General features: G+C 37.1%; 1 protein-coding gene across 6 annotated transcripts in view; it reads right to left on the bottom strand.

Annotated features, from left to right (window-relative positions):
- SYT14 (synaptotagmin 14) overlaps positions 1-24,145 on the bottom strand; it is a 218,682-nt gene that overhangs the window by 132,864 nt on the left and 61,673 nt on the right. For 3 of the 6 annotated variants that reach the window (XM_019429417.2, XM_053909133.1, XM_053909134.1), the window contains 2 exons: positions 19,355-19,519; positions 12,132-12,347 (listed from right to left, as the gene is read on the bottom strand). In XM_019429417.2, coding sequence (XP_019284962.2) covers positions 12,132-12,347; positions 19,355-19,519 — 381 coding nt within the window. Of the gene's footprint in view, positions 1-12,131; positions 12,348-16,231; positions 17,343-19,354; positions 19,520-24,145 lie in introns of those variants that run through there. The other 3 variants (XM_019429402.2, XM_019429388.2, XM_019429392.2) reach the window with 1 other exon arrangement.

Raw genomic sequence — 24,145 nt, 5'->3', positions numbered from 1 at the left:
TTCCCTTTCTTAACTCTTATTCTACCTTGTGTTATGGCAGAAACTGGAAAGGAAAAGTATTTGAGTGATATCACCCCAAACTGAGGTTCAGTTTCAAGGCAAACTCCTTTAAAAAAAAAAGTGTTAAAATTTCAGGAGTGTTTTGAAAACATTTAGAGAATATGTAAAAATAAACTTAGTACAAACAATTAAGTCTGTATCATATACCACATGCAGAGTGGGAAACATGGAAGAAAAAAGTTGAAAAGAAGTACAGAGAAATTTATCAATTTCTAATGATCATCTTCACAATAAAGCTTTTAATAAGAAACCAACAGCATCAATACATTCTTCAGTTCCGGTATTCATTTGTAAGTATTTATATTCTCTTTCTCAGTGATAATTTTTTTTACTGAGCAGTACAGAATCAGTATCACTTATAAAAAAATGTGAAAGAAGGATATATGAGGAATTAGCATCATAAATAAGCAATTATGGGGAGCCTGGGTGGCTTAGTCGGTTGAGTGTCCGACTTCAGCTCAGGTCATGATCTCCCAGCTTGTGAGTTTGAGCCCCATATCGGGATCTCTGCTGTCAGCACAGAGCCTGTTTCAGATCCTCTGTCCATCTTTCTCACTGCCCCTTGCCTGCTCATTCTCTCTTTCTCTCAAAAAATAAGTAAATAAACTTAAAAATAAGGCATTTCCCAAGTTAAATAATTATGATTTCATGTTTTAACACTCTGATTACATTTTCCTTTCCAATTTTTTAAGACAACAGTGTTAATTTAGAAACTTCTAACAGGAAAGAATCTGCCTACTGGTCCACAAACTACAGATTAATTTAAAACAATCATCTAAGATATAAATTCACCCCGAAAAATTAGTTAATGGATTTAATCAGATTATGTTAGGCAAGAGGGGATAGTAGGAAAGGGGCAGAAGACTCAGTCCCTAGTCTTAAGAAGTTGAGAAACTAATGAAGATTTTAATTTTATTCAGCCTATTCTGTTAATTGATATTTCTTGACTTCCTTTCATTTACTGTCTACTTTACTCCTTCTTCCCAAGAAAAGAGGAACATTATATCTTCAATGAGTTCATGATAAAACCATTTATGTAAGTTCAAAAACACACAAAAGTATTCTGTGAGCAGCTTGTGTGTTTGTAAAGCATTAAAACAAAGAGTGGAAGGATATATGCCAAATTTATAATAACGCTTCCCTCTGGGAAGGGGGAAGGGGACAAGATAAGGAAACATTTAACTATCTAACAGGTTAAACTTTTGAAGGAAAATGTATTCATTTATTACTATATACACTGTTTTAAGTTGCAGCCATAAAAAATTCTGGGAAAAAAAAATACTAAAGTATGAATGGTGGTTGATTCTGAGTTGAACATGAGTGAATGCCATTAACTTCTGTGTATTTACTGTTGATGTTCCTACCAGTCCATCACAAGGTAAGGTGTAGCTTTTTATTGGTTGACTAGTTTATGCCTACTACAGCCCATATTTACAACACTGAACTATACTTGAGTATCATACTGATGGTGGTATCCTTAATTACTGCTGAGACTGATACAAAGACTTAAAATATTAGATGGGGCTTCTTAAATCTCCTATAATATACTTTAAAGCAAACGTCTACAGTTAAGATTTTTTTTTAATGTTTATTTATTTATTTTGAGAGAAAGAGATAGAGCACGAGCATGGGAGGGGCAGAGAGAGAGGGGGACAGAGATTCCCAAGCAGGCTCTGCATGGGGCTCAAAGGGGGCTTGAACCCACAAACTGTGAGATCATGACCTGAGCTGAAATCAAGAGTTGGATGTACCCCAATGTTTATAGCAGCACTTTCAACAATAGCCAAATTATGGAAAGAGCCTAAATGTCCATCAACTGATGAATGGATAAAGAAATTGTGCCTTATATACATAATGGAATACTACTTGGCAATGAGAAAGAATGAAATATGGCCTTTTGTACCAACGTGGATGGAACTGGAGAGTGTGATGCTAAGTGAAATAAGTCATACAGAGAAAGGCAGATACCATATGTTTTCACTCTCATGTGGATCCTGAGAAACTTAACAGAAGACTATGGGGGAGGGGAAGGAAAAAAAAGAAGAGAGGGAGGGAGGCAAACCATAAGAGACTCTTAAAAACTGAGAATAAACTGAGGGTTGATGGGAGGTGAGAGGGAGGGGAAAGTGGGTGATGGGCACTGAGAATGGCACCTGTTGGGATGAGCACTGGGAGTTGTATGGAAACCAATCTGACAACAAATTTCATATTAAAAAAAAAAAAAAGAGTTGGATGCTCAACTGACTGAGCCACCCAGGCGCTCCTACAGTTAAGATTTCTGCCAAGACATGAAAGCTTTTGCTCTTATCTCAAGGTGACAGGGTGCTAGTTCTAGGTTCCTGTATCCTACATGGAATACTTCCCATGGGAACCAACTCCTAAAATCTTTCCTCTTATCTAAGCGAATTCTAACAAGAGTCCACCATGGAAAAGTTCTGTAGTATCTGAACCCCTGCTGGCCTTCTTAGAGTAAGGCTAAAGGTAAAGCGACAAGTCACTTATTTCCCACCCCCCCCTCCCAATCTTTCCGTACTGGGTTTTGAGGATAAGAACTTTGCACATAAACTCTAGGCCCTTACTGCTCTGTACAGCTTGCAGAAGGTCTGCCCAAGTATTTTGTTAAATACAACAGGCATAGTAAGTGCTTCATTTCTGGGTCCAAGACCAAAACCCTGGATCCTTCCCAGTTGTATGGTTCTTTTCCTAGAAGCAACGTCTTCACAAAATTCTCTGAGAACAATGAGACATCATTTCTTTGGAGAAAAAAATAGTTTCTTTATCCTGGTACTAGGTAGGAGAGTACCTGACATGGTATATTATACTGGTCAAACACCTGGGCACGGGAATCAAATGAAGGTGTATTTGCACCCCAACTGTTAAAGTAGCTGTAAACCGTAAACTTGGGCATCCTAATGGACCTCTCTAAGCTACTGTTTTTCTAAAACTGGGATACTAGTTAAATAATCAGACAAATAAATAAAATGAGGGGCACCTGGGTGGCTCAGTCAGTTAAGCATCTGACTTCAGCCCAGGTCATGATCTCATAGTTCATGAGTTCGAGCCCCACATCAGGTGCATCAGGCTCTCTGCTGTCAGTGTAGAGAGCTCTGTCTCTCTTTCTCTTTCTGCCCCTCCCCCCCAAAATACACATTAAAAAATTAAAAAAAAAATTTTTTTATGTTTTTATTTATTTTTGAGACAGAGAGAGACAGAGCATGAGCAGGGGAGGGGCAGAGAGAGAGGGAGACACAGAATTGGAAGCAGGCTCCAGGCTCTGAGCTGTCAGCATAGAGCCCGACGCATGGCTCGAACTCCGACTGTGAGATCATGACCTGAGCCGAAGTCGGACGCTCAACCGACTGAGACATCCAGGCGCCCCTAAAAAAATTGTTTAATATTAATAAAATGAAAAAATTCTGTGAGGATAAAATGAAATGTTTCACACAAAGACTTTAGCAGTGTCTGAAGGACAGTAAAAATAAATGTAACAATAGCCACATTTAATCAACATCCCTCTGGCTTGTGGGCTCCTTCGTCCTAAGGCCTATGCACTGTACTGTCCTCCCGAACTCCATCCCGCTCTAAAGCAGTGATGGTTGTCCTTAGGCGGTAGACCTGATAGCATGTTAGGCACAGTTTTTAGAAGTAGCTTCAAGTTTCTATTAAACCTCCTTAAGGACAGTATCTCACATGCCGGAGGACAAATAGAATTGCACCTCCCTCATTAGGGATAGTTTCCTATGAGATCTGCTTCATTGGTAAGCTTGAATGTACAGCGAATACAGATACTCCAGTCAGTTTAAACCGCCCACTGCTGCCCTCAGGTAATAAGATTATTATCAGTCCATTTGTGACTCTATGTCATGCTCCCTAACTGTACTTGAGACTGACTTCCTATAGACTTTGCTAACAGAAACCTGTAGATAAAAGTGTCAAGTCTACATAAATGCAAGACTGTTATTAGCATTATTCCTCTACTTAGCAGACATAACTCAACCCCTAGCAAGGGACACAGCCTGTATTTAATTTATAGTGCATCTCTTATCTATTTACTTGGTTACTGAACAGTCCTTTTTAAAAAATCTATTTTTAGTTGAAGTATAGTTGATGCATAATTTTATATTGTTTCAAGTGTACAATATAGTGATTGAGCAATTATATTCACTACGAAATGTTTACCACCGTAAGTGTGGTTACCATGTGTCACCACACAGAGTTATTACAATATTTATTGACTATATTCCCTATGCTGTACTTTTCATCCCTGTGACTTATTTATAACTGGAAATCTGTGCTTCTTAATCCCCTTCATCTATTTCATCCATCCCCCTACCCACCTCCCCTCCGATAACCACTAGTTTGTTCTTTATATGTATGAGTCTATTTCTCTTTTTTGTTATTGTCATTTTTTGTCTGAATAATTCTTTTTAAAAGCATTGACCTGTCGGGGCGCCTGGGTAGCTCAGCTGGTTGATGGTCTGACTTCAGCTCAGGTCATGATCTCACAGTTCGTGGGTCTGAACCCCACGTCAGGCTCTGTGCTGACAGCTCAGAGCCTGGAGTCTGCTTCAAATTGTGTGTGTGTGTGTCTCTCTCTCTGTCCATTCCCCGCTTGTGCACTCTCTCCCTCTCTCTCAAAAATAAATAAACATATAAAAAATTTTTAATTAAAAAAAATAAAAGCATTAACCTATTCTCTGGTTACAGATGCTTACAGCTTCAGTTTTGCCATTAGCGAATTTTATGATCTTAGTAAAATCACATGTCTCTGGGTTTCAGTTTTGTAATCAATCAAGGATATCTTTAATGACTACCATTTAATTTCTATCATTCTTGCTAGCTACTACCAGACAAGTATCTCAGACAAAGAAAAAGAAAAAGAAATGTGAAGGATCAATATAGATTCACCATGGAAAACACAGAAACTTCAACAATTTATTTTAAGACGCGAAATCCTGAGAAACGTAACAGAAGACCATGGGGGAGAGGAAGGAAAAAAAAAAGAGAGGGAGAGAGCCAAACCATAAGAGACTCTTAAGAAACTGAGAATAAACTGAGGGTTGATGGGGAGTGGGAAGGAGGGGAGGGTGGGTGATGGGCATTGAGGAGGGCACCTGTTGGGAGGAGCACTGGATGTTGTATAGAAACCAATTTGACAATAAATTTCATATTAAAAGAAAAAGATTGGAAATGTACAAACACAGGTGCTCAGGGCCCTGTGTATGGTTGTACAGTCTGTGCACTGCAAAAAGTTACCTAATGGACGGGGGTGCTGAAATACAGCTTGTATTGGGTTTGCCAAATCTTATAATTGGAGGAAGGGATGCCTTTTTCTTCTTCAATAGATGCTATCTGATCATGATGTAGTCCCTACTCACAGATGATACCTTTTTCTAACTCCCCCACATAGCAGGCTGTACCTTTATCTAAACTGTACAAAGACATCTCATCGTAGGTCACAGGCAGCCTGCAAAAGTAGCCCTATAAAAGAATTCTATGCTACTGCAAATGTAAAAAGATCTCCAAAACACAAGGATGCAGAGGAAGTCTTTAAGATCAATTTCTCTTCAAATTGGCCATGTTTAAAGCTACACACACACAATTCTTCAGAGGAAAAATGAGCATAAATAAAAACTTGAAATCAAACAAAAAGTTCATCAAAGATCTAAGCAATCCATGTAATATATATAACTTTCACTGTTTTAAGACATTAAACATTTTTGTGACAAAGGCATCTGGAAATACAGACAGAATTTTTTTGTTCTTGCCTTCTTCACAAAGATATTGTGAAAATTAACAGAATAATATTTATAAAGCAGCTAAAATGGACTTAAAGTATAAATAATTTATTATTCTGAAGTATTAAATTATTTTAAAAGTAACATTTAAATAAGATGAACAAATTCAATATGTTTTAATGCCCCTAATTTTGAGATAACATCAAAATTAATAGCGTGAAACTTGTGAAGCAGCTGTAAGAAAAAGAATGACAGATGTATGTATATATATGGGTTATATACCCTAAGAAATAAGTGGTGCTAGAAATTATTTTACATAGCATTTTCAATGAACTCACCCAAAATAACAACATATGATTTTAGTCACAGAGCTATGCCATGATATAGAAATATAGGCTGGTAATCTCTATGGTGAACTAAGAATGAAAAACTATAAATAACAGACATTCTAATAATTTTACATTAAATTATCTTCATATAAAATCATCTTTAATAGGCTTCTCCTATCTAATATATAAATGGAAAGTACTAATTAGCATGAATGGGATTTCAGAGGTTGGTCTATCTTACCAACTCTTAAATAAGATATCCCCAACCTATTATTTAACTCTGAAACCTTTTAAGGATAAAACAGGATTATCAGAAAATGCCTTAAATTTTAAGAACACAGTAAAAATAAAATTAAAATTATAAACAAAGGAAACGATATTATTTTTTCCTGGAAAAATGTCTTACAGATATCATTCCCTATTGTAGTTGAAAAAAATGGAAGATTAATATGGCCACCTAGAGGAGAAAACATAACAAATACACCATCACATTCTTACTTTTTCTAGAATATCAGTTTATGTTTTAAAGGACTCAGCTGAAGAGGTTAATCATGTATGAAAGAGACTGTAGTCGGATACTGCAGTAGCAGGGATGACCTAACAGAAGCTAAAACAACATTCATTTTGCAGTGGACCTGATAAGTATAGTTTTTGTAACTTACCATGTGGCCTTAGGTTAAAAATTACTAAAATCTCTTCTCGCTTTTGTAAAATGGGGATAATCTATCTACCACAACTATTTGCAGTGAAGATTAATAGTATGGTGTATACAGAGACTAAGAGTGTCAGGTACACAGTTGGCGCTCAATATGGTAGTCCTGAAGTATCTGCTCAGAAAATCCTGCACTGTTTTCTCCTAGTCCTACCCAGGCCCTCCTTGACCCTCTCTAATCTTACACACACTTCCAGTACTGGCTGTTCCAAAGCTTCTCTATGAGAAGTCGTCAGTGTTGAGAAATGGACTAATGGTTTCTTACCAGCACTAATGAGGTAATAGTATGTTATGTAAAAAATGTACATTTAAGAATATGTTTCCTCCTACCCTGGAATTCCTTTTAGTTACCTCAACCTACACGTCAGTTAATTTTGATCCATAGAAACTTCCAGAATAATATGCAGAATGAAAGATCAGAGCAATAAAGGAAAGCATCCATCCCTCAAATCCCACCAAGAGTACTATACTCAGCAGTCCTCTTCGGTGAGCAGCCATGAAGTGAGCAGTACTTCTGCTGAGTCAGCTACGCAGAGGAACCACCACCTGGTGGAGACTCAAAGGTGTATCTGAACCAAATCCCTCTCCTTCCCAAATATATGCCAGAGGAGGGTTTCCATTGTTGGGCTGGAGGGAGAAGGGGAACACTGGTTACAATCCCCTTCAACTACCTCTCTTCCTCAATTCCACAAGTTGAAAAGGAGAGAGTAGGTGTAAGAGAGTGCAGGCAGCAAACGTATACTTTCTGACCAGTTATTCTCTCCTTAACAAGATTCAATCTAACTTAACTATTCTAAGCAACTAAAACTTTAATTGAATGTTACTGATCACTTGCTATTGGATAAAGGAGGTTGTATGAATTCTTATCCTCCCCAGTCTATGTACAGCCTTCAAAACTCTCCAGACAACATTCTCCTGATTCTCCATTTTATTGCCTTTACTTTCCCTTCTCTATTTAAGTGACATCCTTAATTCTCCTGCTAATGAAAGAAAATGATTCCCTGATCTTTTCTCTCCATATATTCTCCCTCAACAATTAAATCCATTCTCATGGTTTCTATTTTCTTAGTATGTATCATCTGAAAACATCTCTCTCTCCCTAACCTCATTCCTGATTTCAAGCTCCACGGTCATTTCCAACGGCTTAAATACCCTTGTTTCATTATATATGTTATATGTAACGTATATAATTACACATATATTATATATATACATATAAAACAACTTTTATGTCCCACCTCTAACTATTAAGGACTTCATCATTCTCCTAGTCACAATGCTGGCAACCAGTGTCATATTTGTTCCAAATATATTCAGCTCCTAAATCTGATCAATTCTACCTCTATGTCTCTCCTATCCTCTTGTATTTCTATGTCCTCTACTGTAATTCAGATTTTTACCATTTTCCACATAGACTACTCCAAAGACCTCCATAATTGGTGTCTTTTTCTAGTCTTCCTGTTGCTAATCTAAGGCACATTCCATTTCACGGGTTCTTTGATGAAAAACTTTCAGTGAGTTCTCACTGGCTAACAAATAGTAACTTTAGGCTGGGAAGCACTCCAGGCTATAGATTTCACCTTTCTTTCCATATTGTTTCCTACTCCTATCTATCTATCTATCTATCTATCTATCTATCTATCTATCCATTTACCCATCTGTCCATCCATCCATCCATCCATCAATCCATGTTGGAGCCAAGTGGACTTTACTCCATACTTTGGGGTTTATGAAGTTCCCCCTATCTAAAATACCTCATCTTTTCACCAACTTTACACCCATTCTTCAAAGTTAAACCCAAATGCCATTTATCTAAAGAACTCTCACACCTTCCCAACAGATATTTTACTCCATTCCTTAAAACTTTCTGGAATTTTATATGCACTTCTGCATCTTTGTGTGTGGGCATGTTCAGAATTTACTATCACTTAAAATTGCTTTTACCTAAGATCTTGAGCTCTGAAATCTCCCATACCAGTAAAATTTACCTTTCTTCCCCTACTCCACTGATTCTACCTTGGGCTCAAAGCAATTTTTGACTTTTTAATAAGTAATAATCTATAATACAAAGCTATTCCCCTAATCTATTGCTTTCTTACTTTATCACTTGGTCATCTCTCCATCCTAAATCCCCACGACAGCATTTTAACAATAAGGGTACCCATCTCCACTGGGATATTCCAGGCACTTCAGATTCAGCATGATGGAAACTAAATTACCTCCTTCCACACAAACTTACTTCTCTAATACTCTCTAAACTAACTTTAAAAATCTTGATTCTTCACTCACTGCACACATTCAATCATTCAAGATTTATTGAGATCATCCTTAAATCTATGAACTTTGTCCCCAAACTCATTGCCAATAAAGATCTCATCACTATTTATTGTTTGTTTGTTTGTTTATTTTTGAGAGAGAGACACACACACAGTGTGAGCAGGGAGGGGCAGAGAGAGAGGGAGACACAGAATCCAAAGCAGGTTCAGGCTCTGAGCTGTCAGCACAGAGCCTGACGGGGGGCTCGAACTCATGGACCATAAGATCATGACCTAAGCCAAAGTCAGACACTTAACCCACTGAGCCACTCAGGTGCCCCTCATCACTATTTACTTAACTAGTCCTTTCTACCTCAGTAGTCCGACCTCCAATTTGTTTTGTTACAATAATTAAATAATCTTTCTTAAATACATTGATCTAAAAGTGCCACACCGTCCAGCTTAAAAATCTCCCTGGACTCTAGATTTCCTATAAAACAATAAACTCCCAAGCATGGCATGCGATCGTATTATCTGCCCATTCTCCAAACACAGATTCTAAGTTAAAGACACTAAAATACACTGTCTTCTGCTTTCATGCAATCACAATTCCATGGTTTTGGAAACAGTTCTTACACAAGTCTAGGTCATCTATTCTGCGAAGTTACATTAGATTTCCCCATATCCCCACCTCCCATCTACAGCACCTTCTTCATTAAAGTAATAGACCTCTTATCACACTATATTACACATATGGCCAATGATCTTCCTCCTCTAATCTGTGGGCTCTTTGAAACAAGCATATTTTATTCATCTTTATGTCCATGGTATCTAGTATGGCACACAAAAAGTTTTCAACAAATGTTTCTGAAATAAATAAATCTAAATTTGGAATGTCTAAAATCAATCCACCCTGGGTATTTTATCAACTAATTTAGAGTAGAAATGGTAGAAAAGTGAGATGGCTCCTAAATATATGGATAAAATGAAATGTGAAGGTGACTCCAGGACCTTTGTGCCAGTTCTAGAGGTTAGGGCAAGAACAGAAGAGCCACTGAGGTTATGCCCTCTCTTCTCACTGCTTTTCCCCCAGACTATAGAGCCATTTGAGGCTAACAGGACTATAGGACAGAAGCAATCAAGACAGCAGAGAACTGTAGGGAGTGAGGGGGTAGAAGCAGTGAGGAGGAAAAAATAAAAATCCTAAACTGAAGCTGCAGAAAGGTAAGTGTTCAGGGTCATAGACGACAGATGCAGGGCTCCTTCATGACTGCTCACCCTCATCCCCACTACTGTTTTCACTGCCCTCAGCTACAATGACCATTTATTGGTCACTTACCCACAGAGGCCAGAACTGTGCCAAGAAGTACCACACATACCATTTAATGTTCATGACAACCCTATCAGAAAGGTATAATCCACAGTTTAGAGACAATGGAACAAACCTAAAAACAATTAACTATACTGCCCCAAGTCTGTAGCTAGTATGTTAAGTCACAGAATGTGAACAAGGATCAGGTTCAAATCCCATTCTCTTTCGGTTCTACTATGCATGTGATGGGGTATAAGGGTGTACATATGTTAGGGACTGGCTTTACTGCTTTGCATTACTCAGTTATCTTTGTAAGCACGTGTTGTTGTTGTTTTTTTTAAGATAATTTATTTATTTTGAGAGAGAGAGAGAGAGAGAGAGAGAACGGGGGCAGGGCAGAGTGAGTGAGAGTGAGAGAGAGAGAGAGAGAGAGAGAGAGAGAGAGAGAGAGAATCCAAAGCAGGATCGGTACTGTCACCACAGAGCCCAATGTGGGCTCAATCTCACACACCATGAGATCATGACCAGGGCCGAAATCAAGAACTGGATGCTTAACTGACTGAGCCACCCAGGCGCCCCATGTAATCACATGTTTTATTTTCTCTAGTACTAGGAAAGGTATTTTTGAGGGTAGAATCTAATATTTTAATTTCTTTCCTAGCATCTCATAATGAGTTTTCTGTATAGTAATCACTCAGCATTTGATTGATTTCTTACTATAAATTGTATACTAGTAGAAATAAAAAGAAGGCACATCAATCATCAGTTAGCATTAAGCCAATGTTACTTTTTTTAAAGATGCTTTAGGTCCTTTGACAACTCTATGCGCTGGGGTGAGACTTTAATCAGAATAATAGGCTCTTAAACACAAAGCACAGCTATAAAATTAAAGATAGTTTGTGTCTGATATAATAATAAAAATGCTGTCTAAGCTATATTGTTCTTTTCCTCATATCTGGGTATAAAGATAAAATTACTAGGAGTAGTCATACATTGTATGAAGCATGTGAGCAACCCACCTAAAATGTGAAAATAAACATGCTTCAATTAATGGCAAGACCTCTTTTATTTCCCTTATAGAAAGATGTGAAAGCGTGTTAGAGTGGACGTGTATGTCCTACATAGGTTGAATTTTAAGTCAATGCCAGTACATGAGACAAAAATCAATTAGAGATAAAATAATCCTCGAAAATCCCTTAAGTTGCCCTTAAGCAAAGTATAGCACAGTACCAGCTCTCAATAAATCCATCTCAGACACTTTTTCCCCCTGCACAGAACAGATCACCGCTTCTGCTGTGTGCCACGAGCATCTGGCTCCTGTTTAGGTGCCATACTCAATGAAAGAGCATGATTTACACTCCAGGATCATGTCCAGCACTAGGAGATCCTTAGACTCCGTCAGTTCCTCGAACAGGTATCTGGGGACTGATTCCACGTGACACAAAGCAGATTCGCATCTTCTACCTCACGCTTGCATTGGGAAAAGAGGGACAGAATTACTACGGTCTTTAAATTACTTGGCGTTTTGCTTTTAGGTGTTGTGGGTTTTGGCTTCGGTCCAGAGATCTGGATTTCAATAGATTACGTTCACGGAAACGTGACTCTGTGAGCCATCTCTTGTTTATCGTGCAGCCACAGATGCCTAGAATTTTAGGCACAAATAATCCAATACCACAGTGTATGATCCAAAAAAAATAAATAAATAAAAGACGCAACCTATCTTACCTTCATCTATCGATGCCTCACTACTGTAGCCGTCATACTCCGCAGACAGAGGACTGTACTTCTGTCTTGTTTCCCAAGCGTAGTTCTTTTGTCTCGAATCTGCCAACGGAAGTCTGGAATTGTGTGTTCTGGACAAGGCCTCATGGTATTTACCCAGCGCTTCGTCTTCACTTTCAGAGGATGAACCGTGCTCATCTTTGTCCATGTAGGAATTATCTATTTGGAGTGACAGGGAGAGCAAATCAAAATTTTAATACCATAAAGTATTATGAATTTGATATATGCACACACACGCACACACATATATGCACAGATGTTATGTCACATATATCCATATACACACGAATATACATATACATACACAATCTGAATCTTCAGCTTTAGAGAAGTATAACATTTTCACTTAAGAACCCGAAGCTTTAGGTTTCCATGTTTTTAATAGAAAAAGATCAATATGTATATTCTAATTATATAATAATGTTGCAGGGATTTTCCAACCAGGTTACAGATAAAGGAAATAACAGAGCCTGCCACCTGACACAACTTTTTTAAAGGGTCAGTTGCACACAAAGAAACTCAGAAGTACTGCTGGTACATATGGGCCTGATTCAAAGAATTCATGTCACAAGAGACACCCTGGTTATCATGTTGGTCCAAGTTTTCAAAAATGATAATCCTTAGCGCCAGAAGTACAACTGAGAAATGGGCAGATGTATACTATTGGTAGTATTCTCATTGGTACAACGCTCCTAAACAGCAGTTTGGCAATACATATCCAACTTTTAAATCTGCACAGTCTTTGATTCATTTCTAGGAATTTACCAATTCTATTTCTAAGAACTCTAAGAAAATAACAGGTGAGCAGAGATATGTATTTCAGACAATTCGCTGCACTGTGTTTAACAGCAACAGAAAACAAAAATAAAACATAATCTAAAAGTCCATCCCTGGGCCTTGGTTAAGTACATTATGATAAATCCATACAATGATATACTATGCAGCCACTACAGATTAGGAGGTGAACTTACAAGTACTCACAGGGAAGAATAAATACAACATCACGTTAAGAAAAAAGAGGTTATAAGACAGAAGGCACACCTATGTCTTATTTAAAACATACACACACACGCACACACTTCTACATGTAATATACACACACACATGCAGTGTATGTTAATATGCACTTATAAAAATATGTGGAAGGATATACACTGATTTTCTGTGAAAGGTAGAATTACTAAGAAAATTTTACTGAAGTATATTCAAATGCAAATTTCAGGCCACACAAAATTTATATTATTCCTTAAAAAACCAGTTATTACCATTTTTTTAAAGGAAAAATTTTGAAACTGTACTATGTTGGGGTCCATTTAAACTAAGATGCAACCCTCTTAGAATTATAAAACATCTCTGGAAAGACAAAGATTCCACAGCAGGTAGAATTTATTAGGTCAGTCTAGATATTTTTCTCTTTATACTCTGCTCAGATCATCTGTAGTAGAGGAATCAAGGTTTGACATTCAAGTGGGGAGACACAGACTAAGTGATTTAAAATATGATAGAGAAATGGTATGTTTAGAGTCAGAAGTAAGGGAGCTGTGATGTCACTAGTCCAAGTCTTCCTTTTCAGTCAAGAGAAAACCATGAATGGGTAAAACTATAAGCACTGTCCTGTTCTGCACTGTCCAAAATGTCGTCACTAGCCACTAGCCACATGCAGCTATTTAACATAATACAGTTTAAACCCGGTTTCCCAGTGCCACCAGACACGTTTCAAGTGCTCAGTAGCCACGTGTGGCTAGTGGTTACTACACGGACTACATGGAACTTTCCCATCATTACAGAAAACGCTATTAGATGGTGCTGAGGTGGTGGCTGATCTGGTCCAGAACCTGGGAATTCTGACTCCCAGTTCAGAGCTTTTAGCACTTTGTGGGATTGTGGGATACCATGGTGGTGGTGCTCTAAGGCTGCAGAGCTCTGAGGAGACCAGAAATTCTGCAGTCACACTTCACCTATTACAAAACATTACCTAAAGTAACCTCGTATTCAGAAACAGAGAAGGAAACTCTTCCTTCTCTTTCTATACCCTACAAGCTCTATGAAAGAACCTAAAATGCAGGTACTAGTAATTTTGATATTACTATCAGTGTTAACTAATAATATTACAGTTCAGCTATATGAAGAGGTAATCTATGGGTCAAAAGATTCTCAAATGATTTTTAGAACATAGTATGTTTAAGTTTAGGGGTGCCTGGGTGGCTCAGTTGATTAAGTGTCCGACTCTTGATTTCAGCTCAGGTCATGGTCCCCAGGTTGTGGGATCAAGCCCTGCACTGGGCTCTGCATTGAACATGGAACCTGCTTTAGAAAAGATTCTCTCTCTCTCTCTATCACTCTGACTCTCTCTCTCTCTCTCCCTCTGCCCCTCTCCCCCACTCGTAGTCTCTTTCTCTCTCTCAAAATAGAAAAAAAGAAAAAGAAGAACACAATATGATTAAGTTTAGTACTGACTATAATCTAGAATACCTGAGAGATACTTGGGTGTTTTAGGTACCAGCATGCTTCTGAATGAAAACAAATCAAAACAAAATTAACTCTGTACTGTTACTTGTGTAGCATTTATTACTAGTGTCTATTCTGTTATTTTCTGAATAAAATATGTAAACTATTCTATTTTACTTCTTTGCTTATTTCTGCTACTGTAAGTAAGAAGGCTAACAAAACGAAACAAAGGCTACCCAAAACTACTGAATTTGACAATCAAAAATCTGCTAGAAGAGTAGACTCCAAAATGGACGTATTTCCAAAAACTGGCTTCCCTTTCCAACTAGTCTAGCCATCCTGGATCGGCCTCTATTATATCAGTTAAGGACCATTAATATAATCGATAAACAGCAGATCCCGATTGTGTCTGATGTCCTGTAGCAGAACCGAACGTCTTCCTCACGGCTCCTGCCACTCAGATTTTTGTTATTTTATGAGAATCTAAATTTATTTTTTTAAACGTCAGATACATATTTTTAAAATAAAAGCCAATGTACTTTTGGTCAGCAACAAATGGAAATGACGAAGGGATTTTACCAGAAGCAATTACCAGCAGGTGCAGAGCAATTCTGTACCCAAACCAAGTCACCATCAGCTCCTTGTTTTGAAAACTGTCACAAATACTGTGGCTGAAAATATAAATGCTTAGCTGGAATCTTAATTCTACATAGAGAACTCATGAAAAATAATAGATTATTCACATATACTCATTATAAACACAGAAGTCATATACAATTCTTAATATGTGGCTAAATGAATGGACCTATTCTGAAGTCTGTTATGCAATAAAATAAACTCTACTGCTCTAAAGGAAAAATATAAGATACTTGATATCCCTCCATCACTCAAGATTCTAATTGGGAATGACTCGAAGAGCAACACAGTATAAAGGTCTTAGGGGTTAATTACAAAAATATAAAATGTTAAAATTCATTAAATAAGTTCCAGCTCAGTAAAGAATGCACACTACTTAAGAAAACTATAGAGTTTCAGGTTGTATAATAAAGAAACATTAAGAAAAATTAGGGCCACTGAAGAAGTGGCCAAATAATCAAGGGACCAGGACAATACTTAACTTAGCAGTGTACAAAGAACATGAATGCTTTCAAAATAAATGATCGCCCAAAAAAAAAAAAAAAAAAAAAAAAAAAAAAAAGATGACCTTAAAAGTGTCTCCCAGTAAGAGGATTCAGGAAAATCTTTTTTCTTTTAAGTATATTCATTTCTTTTGAGAGAGAGAGAGACAAGCAGAGAGAGAGAGAGAGAGAGAGAGGCAGAGAGAGGGAGAGAGAGGTAATTCCAAGCAGGCTCACACTGTCAGTGTGGAGCCTGATGCAGGGCTTGAACTCATGAACTGTGAGGTCATGACCTAGGCCAAAATCAAGAGTCAGGCGCTTAAATGACTGAGCCACCCAGCTGCCCCCAGGAAAATCTTCAATTAGATCTACAGACATGTAGTGGAAAGTTTCGAAATTTGGATGATGTTTTCTTAATTTAAAAAAAAATCAAGAGAAAATTTTATCACTCAAACCCACATTAGGAGGAGACCTCACCTTTTCTTGGTATTATCTTAGAATATTTTTCATCTTTACTCTTTGCTGTTCCTTTGTTGGCAGAAATGGCTTCATTTTGCTTTGTTTTTATGTCTCCTTTCACTTTGTAACATGTTGTTGGATTTATTTGTTCTTTGTGTTTTCCGTGTAACTTATCTTCGGAATTTGCTGATGGTGCTGGATATATGTCTTCTTTCATGATGGGTTTCTGTATCGTATGTCTGTTGCTTGCCAAAATATCTTTTGGAGAACACTCATTTCCTGACCACTCATTCCCTTTGGATCCTTTACTTTTAATACGTTTTTCAGTCTTCTTTAAATGATTTTCTTTCATTTCTTGATCTCTTACCTCCTTTAAATCATTCTTACCATCATCAGGAATTCCTAATCCATTTTTTTTATATCTGTCAGTACTTTCAAGTTCTTGACAAGCAGGTATAGCCCTTGCATTCTGTTTGATAATTGATACCCCTCCATCACTCAGGTGCCCTTTCAAAGAAGAATCACCACCAGCATTGTTACTTTCTTGGTATTTGGACAGAGTCTGTTGCCTATCATTAACACGTTTAAAAATTCTTTCTTCGTTTATCCCTTGCTCTTGCTTTTGTGAAACTGAAGTATTGTCACAACTGATCTGATTTGCTCTGTGCTCTAAACTAGACTGTGTTTTCTGACAATTATTGTCTTTGGAGACTTGTGGTGACGTGGCAGTTGCTGGCTTAGCAGTATCTACAGCTTCTGCTACTGCAGAGCTTTCTTCTTCTGGGCGGAAGCCACTGATCATACTGGTTACCTGCTCAGCCACTGAGTCAGTGAAAGCATAGCTGACTTCTCCAACAGCAGCAGTCAAATCTTCTACAGCATTACTGATTGTGTCCACCAGAGAAGACACTGAGGGCAGATTCTGCTGGAAATTTTTGAAAAATGCCATTTTCTAATTCTTTATTCCTAACAGATGCAATAATGGACTTTTCTCTTCCCGAAGTATCAACCACTTTGGAATGTGAATTTAAAATTTACTTAAATGTTGTTACTCATGAGCTCAATATTATTATTTTGCATTGTAGCGTTTAATCTTTCTGTAAATGCATTATGCATTGAAAGAAATATGTTGAAGCAAAGACTCTTCCAAAAAAAAAAAATCAAACCACTTGTCTTAAATGTAATGAAATTTTTTCCCACTCCATAGCTATCATAACAGCAGCAAGACAATAATTTCCCCTCAAACACTATCGGTTTTTATTCTATACCTGCAAGAAGAAGTATAAAAAGGATTTTTATTATGGACTTTTAGTTTATTTATTAATAGTCTATGCAGGGGAACTACCCTATATTATTAACAAACTAGCAATATCATTTCAAACTAACAAATATATTATAGGGAAAATACCTACACAATTTGCACAGAGGTTACAATAGAGGAGAGAGCAGAGGGTGAACATCTGCTGAATGGCTACCAGATGCAAGGCATTGTGATTTACAAGTTTATCTCCCCTGATCCCACAATAATGCTAGGAGGTAAATATTATTATTCTTATTTAATAAGTAAAAAAAAAGAAGGTTCAGAAAAATTAAGAAGGTCCCCCAAACCTTTCCAAGGGATCCTCAAGGTAAAAACTACTTTTATAACAATAAAGGGATATTTAACTTTATCACTTTCATTTGCTCACAAATGAACACTGGAGTTTTCCAGAGGCTACATGCCAGATTGACTACAGAAGCAGACATGAGAATAGCAGCTGTTTCTTCTATGCCAGTCATTTAAAGAGATTTGCAAAAAAATATAAAACAATGGCACTCTTCTCACCATTTGGGGGTGGGGGAGTAGAAAATATATAGGTTTTTAAGTTAAAAAATGTTACTTATGTTTAAAATGTATGTAGTAGCCTTACTGATTTTTTAAACAAATAAACTGATAAGAATATTTTTAAATTTTCTCAGTTTTACCTTCTAATATGGTACATATTAATAGATATAACTCACATAAACAAAAGCTGTTTATGAGTGTTTAAGAGGGTTAAGGGGTCATTAGACCCCTCCCTCAAAAAACAAAAACAAAAACAAACAAACAGAAAAACAGAAATGCTGAACCAGGGAATTCTTGGAGGCTGCCCAAAGGGCTATCTCTAAACCAGTTCATTCTATACACATGATCCAAAAGCAAGGTTGAAGTATGAGAAACACTAAACTTAAATCAAAATCACATAAAGTACTATAGTTTCCCAATGCAAAAGTCACAGATTTAATTCCATAACCAGTAGGCTGTATAAACAATGATGCTACCGCTTTTTAAGTTACCAGAAGAGAAAAACATCTCTCCGACACAGTACATAGACAAGAAAGGCAAGGTTTTTCTGCTAATGCTCTGCAACACTGTTCTAAATTAACACCTTGCTTTTATAATTCGCAGCTTGCTTCTGCTATCATTTAAATAAGCCAGTCTCTGGAAACAGCAAATAAAGAACTCTTACAATAATATTAAAAAAAAAATTAACACCAGGGAACACTTTGCATGAAAGAAAGAACAAGATTACAGGCCTCTGCTAACACCTAGCAGAAGTAAGTGATATAACGTGATATAATGCCTATAGTACCAAGGGAGGGAGAGGAACCCTAATTTTTATAACCAGACTTTATCTATACACTAAGCTGACAGGCAAAACCGCTTTCTCCAAACAATAAAATTATCCACCAGCTGAGAATTCAACAGCAGATAAAGAAAAAAGGGTGAATTCTTTCAAAAGTCTTCTGAGGACATAGAGAAAAAGCCTCTCGAGAGAGTTATTTGGACAGTACGATTCAAGCTACGATTTAAGCAAAAAGATACTCCTTCTTAAAGCATATCTACTCATAGTAGAGGCTCAAGAGCATGCCTTACATATGAAAAATAAAAAGGTCATTTTCTGATAGTATGCAGTTCATCTTTAAGCAATATGCTAGCAATTCATGAACAACAGAAAGATAAGGGAACATAATTTACTTAACAAATGTTTTCCTCACAGAAAAGTGCTCAAATGTTAGTTTACAATGTCAAAACCAACCTTCTCATATATATTAAAAAAATAAAACAACAGAATGGCACAGGAAAAAAGAACAAACAAGAGAAGCAGCGATGATACTTACAAATTTTATCTTGTGAGTTCTTCCTTGTACTGTATCCTGAACCAAGATCTGGAAACCCGCCAACATTTTCAAAACAGAACTTCTTATTAATATAGAGAAAAAGGAGCAGCATCAAGATAATAAACACCCCAACAGCTGACAAAAATCCAACTGCCTCTGGAGATACTAGAGAAAAAAAAGTCACAGCTGTAAGCATTTATTCCTCTTTAAGCTACAAATAAGAAGGAAACCCCCACACATATGTTAGATTACTGCCTTATTTGAATTATACTTTTTTAATTGTCATAGTTCACACAGGTTTACAAGAAAAAACAAACTGCATACTTTAATGAGCTGTTCAATTCATTCAACAGTATTTATTCAAATCTAAACGTTTCTGCATAAAGTACGTTGGAACACTCTTAAAATACAGGAGTCTGTAACATAGGCAGCTATATATTTATCCATTTAAGAGCATTACAAAAATTTTAACCCAAGAATTAGAAAAAAGTATTTCCCATGCATGGGTGTATTACTTAGCGAAATTTATGAGAGCATATAGTAGTAGTAAAATCTCTAACAGCTTCAATGGCCCATTTTATTTAATAAACTCTAGACTTCTTAACTTAGCATTCAAAGCTCCAGCCTCTCTTTTCAATATCACACTCCAATCAAATTGTTCCACTCACTGCCTCAAAATCAACTATATGCGTTACCTCACCCCTTGTCTTGGTTCATCCTCTTCCCTTTGCCTGGAATGACCAAGTCTCCTTTCTACCATATCCCACTCATTCATTCCAGTCAACAAATATTTTAGACTAGCAGCCATACACCAGGCATTATCACATCCACAGTTTCTGTCTTCCAAGAACAGTCTGGTGAAGGCAGTTACAACGTGGTGTAATAAAGACTATGAGTGGGGAAGAACAGGGTCTATGAGACCAGAGAAACACAAGCCAGTGTTGAAGGATCCAGGAGGCTTTTCTGAAAGTTATGGCCTCTATGATTATATCGTAAGAATAATTAAGAGTTAGCAAGTTAACACTATTCCAGACGGAAGAAACAGCAAGTGCAAAGGTCCAGTGACAGGAGATACTGTATATTCCAGAAACTCAATGAGAAACTTTGTTATGATAAACCAGATTCTCAAGAGGATCTGATCTCAAGAGAATTCATGAAATCATACATGGAGATTTTGTACAGTGAGAACAAAAAAATCTCCGACTTCTCCAACCCTCAGCAATCTTTCTTTCAACATTTGCATTATCTGTCACTATACCAGTCATTTGGAGTTTAAATAGAAACTAAATTTTTCATCCCTAATGCCTTATATCTAATACTCAAGTACTAGCTGAAAATGAATCCTAAGCCTCGACTATCCTGTACAACCTATAATCTACTCTTTGTTCTTCCACTACTCAAGCAGCAGCTAAAATGTCATCTCCTCCAAGATTCATTCTTCAATCAGAAGAGCCACGGCAATTAGCATCTATAACTCATTTGTTTAAAATGAAGTCACCAACCAGTCTAATGATGAACGTTTTCACCTCCTGGCTTTTCATTATTTGTGAAAGTCAGCCATCGCAGGTGTAGAAATGATATCACATTACAGTTTATTCAAAGCTGGATCAACAGTATTGTGATAGAGGATGGAGCAGAGGGACATTATAAGGGAAAAGGTGAGAGAGTCTGAATGGGAGAAACGCAGTCCAAATATCCAGGCCAGGAACAGATCCTCCTACAAGAACCAAGAAGTTATGCTCAGACATTAGCCCCGACTGTCTCATTTTCAGGCTAGAGAATAGTCAGGAAAGGGAACAGGATTTTAATTTAAAACTCTAAGCTATATTAGCAAAAACAGTGGTGTGCGTTAAGCCTGAAGGATGAGGTAAAAATGAAAAGAGAAGAATTATCACCAGCATCTCTAATGGCTAGGAAAGCCAGAAGCAGGGCAGCATCGGGTATGAAGAGGCAGAATGCTGAATAAACTTATATTCAATATTACACCATAAGGAGCACATATGTATAGGAGCTTCTCTTCTAGCCCAGGTCCAAAATACATTAGAAAATTTGATGTATTTAAGTGAACAGACAGGGCTAAATAATACGCACCCTGAAACTCTCCCATCTCTTAAAAGACTAAATGAGAAAGAAAACATAGCTCACCCCACTTAAGAAGGCTAGCAAAGACAGCAACAAATACATACAGCATATACCATGTACCAGTGACTGTTTTAAGCTATTTACATCTATTCCTTTTTTTATTTAAAAAAAAATTTTTAATGTTTTTATTTATTTTTGAGACAGAAAGAGAGCATGAGTGAGGAGGGGCAGAGAGGGAGACACAGAATCCGAAGCAGGCTCCAGTCTCTGAGCTGTCAGCACAGAGCCCGACGCGGGCCTCGAACTCACAGACTGTGAGATCATGACCTGAGCTGAAGTTGGACGTTTAACCAACTGAGCTTAACCCAGGCGCCCCATATGTTAACTTTTTTAATCTTCACAATTATACTATTCTAATCCCCATCATAAATCATGATATGAAGATACTAAATTATGTGCCCGGCTCGTTAAGTGGAAGAGTCAGGATTCAAACCGTGTCTGGCTCCCGAGGCCGTGTTTTTAGCTACCGCTCACACTACTTCTCCCGTATTCCTTTTCTCGTTGCCTCTTCCTATCTCATGTCTCCATCCTTATCTCTATGTTCCTCTTTTCATCTCCCTCCTTCCCATTTTAAAATTTAAGCTAGTGTCGGGGGAGGGGGGGTGTGGGGAATCAACTATAAACAAGTATAATCTAGTAAGTACTGTAATAGAGGTAGGAATATAAAGTATTACTGGAACACAAAGAAGAAATATTACCTGGGGGAAGTCACAAATGCTACAGAAAGGAGATAACACTTGAGCAGGGTATGAAAGATTAATAAAACTCCATCAAACAGCGAAAGGGCAGATGAAACAGCATGGTAAAAGACACAAAACAATGTGCATGGCATTCTATAAGCACCCATGGGCAACAGTCATGCGTTTCATTTGCTTCCGTGTTCTCAAAGCACCTGGCATGATGCCACATACCTGACATTATATAAACATTTGCAAGTGACTGAATGAATAGATGTGTGTTCAGGAAAGATCAAGAATATACCAGAAGAGCTCAGACTGGAGATAGAGGCAAGATCCAAAATGTCAAAGAAGCTTGAATGCCATCGCAAAGATTTTGCATTTGTAGAACTACATCGCTTAAAACACCTAAAACACTGGATTATATGGTAGGGAGTGATTGGCGGCAAAACACGAGGGAGTTCTTTTTTTTTTTTCAATTTTTAATAAAAATATTTTTCTTTAATTTTTTTACTATGTTTTTCACATTTAAAAACATGAGGATTTCTTAAATGAAGAAGTAACAGTGGTGACAGAGTTCCAGTTCTTGTTCAGGGAAAAGTGATAGTAACCTAATCGATTAGATGTGGAAGATGAAAATGAAGTTGAGAATAATTCTAAAGTTCCTCCCTTGTGTGGATGAGTTAATAGTTACACCACTGGCCAAAATGAAAAAATATAAAAGGAAAGGGATACAGTTTAGGGCACGGGGGTAAGAGGGACTTAGAAAGAGAGAGATGGATAACTAGGTTAGTTTTTGACATGTGACATTACAAATGTCAGCAGAAAATTTCAGTGTGGATGCCTAGTACGGAAAGGGCAGTATGCGTATAGTACTCTGGTGAAGGCTGAGTTAGTTATAAAAGACTTAGGAGTTTTCCCCTTTTTGCTCATCCTATTCCAAGTGAAAGATTTCACTGGCTAAATACAATGCCAAACTGGCATTGGTAATGGTAAATCTTCATAAGATTTTAGAAAAATACATACTGTGACTTTCCCCACTAGAAAAAAGATAAAGACCCTACTGTAAATATAATACTGACACAACTCCTTTTATATTGCCCCACAAAATGTCCATTTCCCACTGAAAATATTTTAGGTCCTTAAACTTTAAAAACAGTAATATGGCTGTAGACAAGAGAAAAAAATTTCTAATAGAAATACTAAAAAGCTTCATCCTTATCTCAGGATTAAAATAATATTATTTCAAATGACATACTATAAGTTGGCCAGTAAGAGTTCTAAGCATAAAAGCATTTGACAAATCCTACTTGTACATAAAACTGCAATAGAAACCAACTGGTGCCTGGGTGGCTCAGTTGGTTAAGTGTCTGACTTCGGCTCAGGTCATGATCGCACAGCTTGTGGGTTTGAGTCCCGCATCCGGCTCTGCACTGACAGCTCAGAGCCCGAAGCCTGTTTCGGATTCTGTGTCTCCCTCTCTCTGCCCCTCCCCCACATGCACTCTGTCTCCCTCGCTCAAAAATAAACATTAAAAAAAAAAAGAAAATACACTAAAATTAAAGATATGAATTCTATACACCATCAAAAAAACTAAACAAAGTTATACTTAGATCTCATTAATATAAATATATATTTTCATTCAGTGTTAAGAATTTACCCCTAAAATCTTATTTATATTATCTGCTTATAAAGCCATTCTGTATAAGTATTTCTAGGATTATGGTTAAATTATCTATATATAAACCTACTCTTTTCCAAAATTCTAGATTAGCTGTTGCAAGCAAGTAAATGCTATTGCAAAATGCATACTATCTTTTAAGGACATTCAAAATCTAACAGCAAACAGATAATTAGTATATACATTTGAAGAATTTAATTTGCTGAATCAAATTTAATTTCAGCTAATCAATAACTCAAAATTCACTAATGCATTACTTTCCCATAATCCAAATTTGTAAAATTTACATGT

Source organism: Panthera pardus, unplaced genomic scaffold (assembly GCF_024362965.1).
Source record: "Panthera pardus isolate Hobbes unplaced genomic scaffold, ASM2436296v1 HiC_scaffold_21, whole genome shotgun sequence".
Taxonomy (NCBI): domain Eukaryota; kingdom Metazoa; phylum Chordata; class Mammalia; order Carnivora; family Felidae; genus Panthera; species Panthera pardus.
This window is presented reverse-complemented; position numbering and strand designations above follow the sequence as displayed.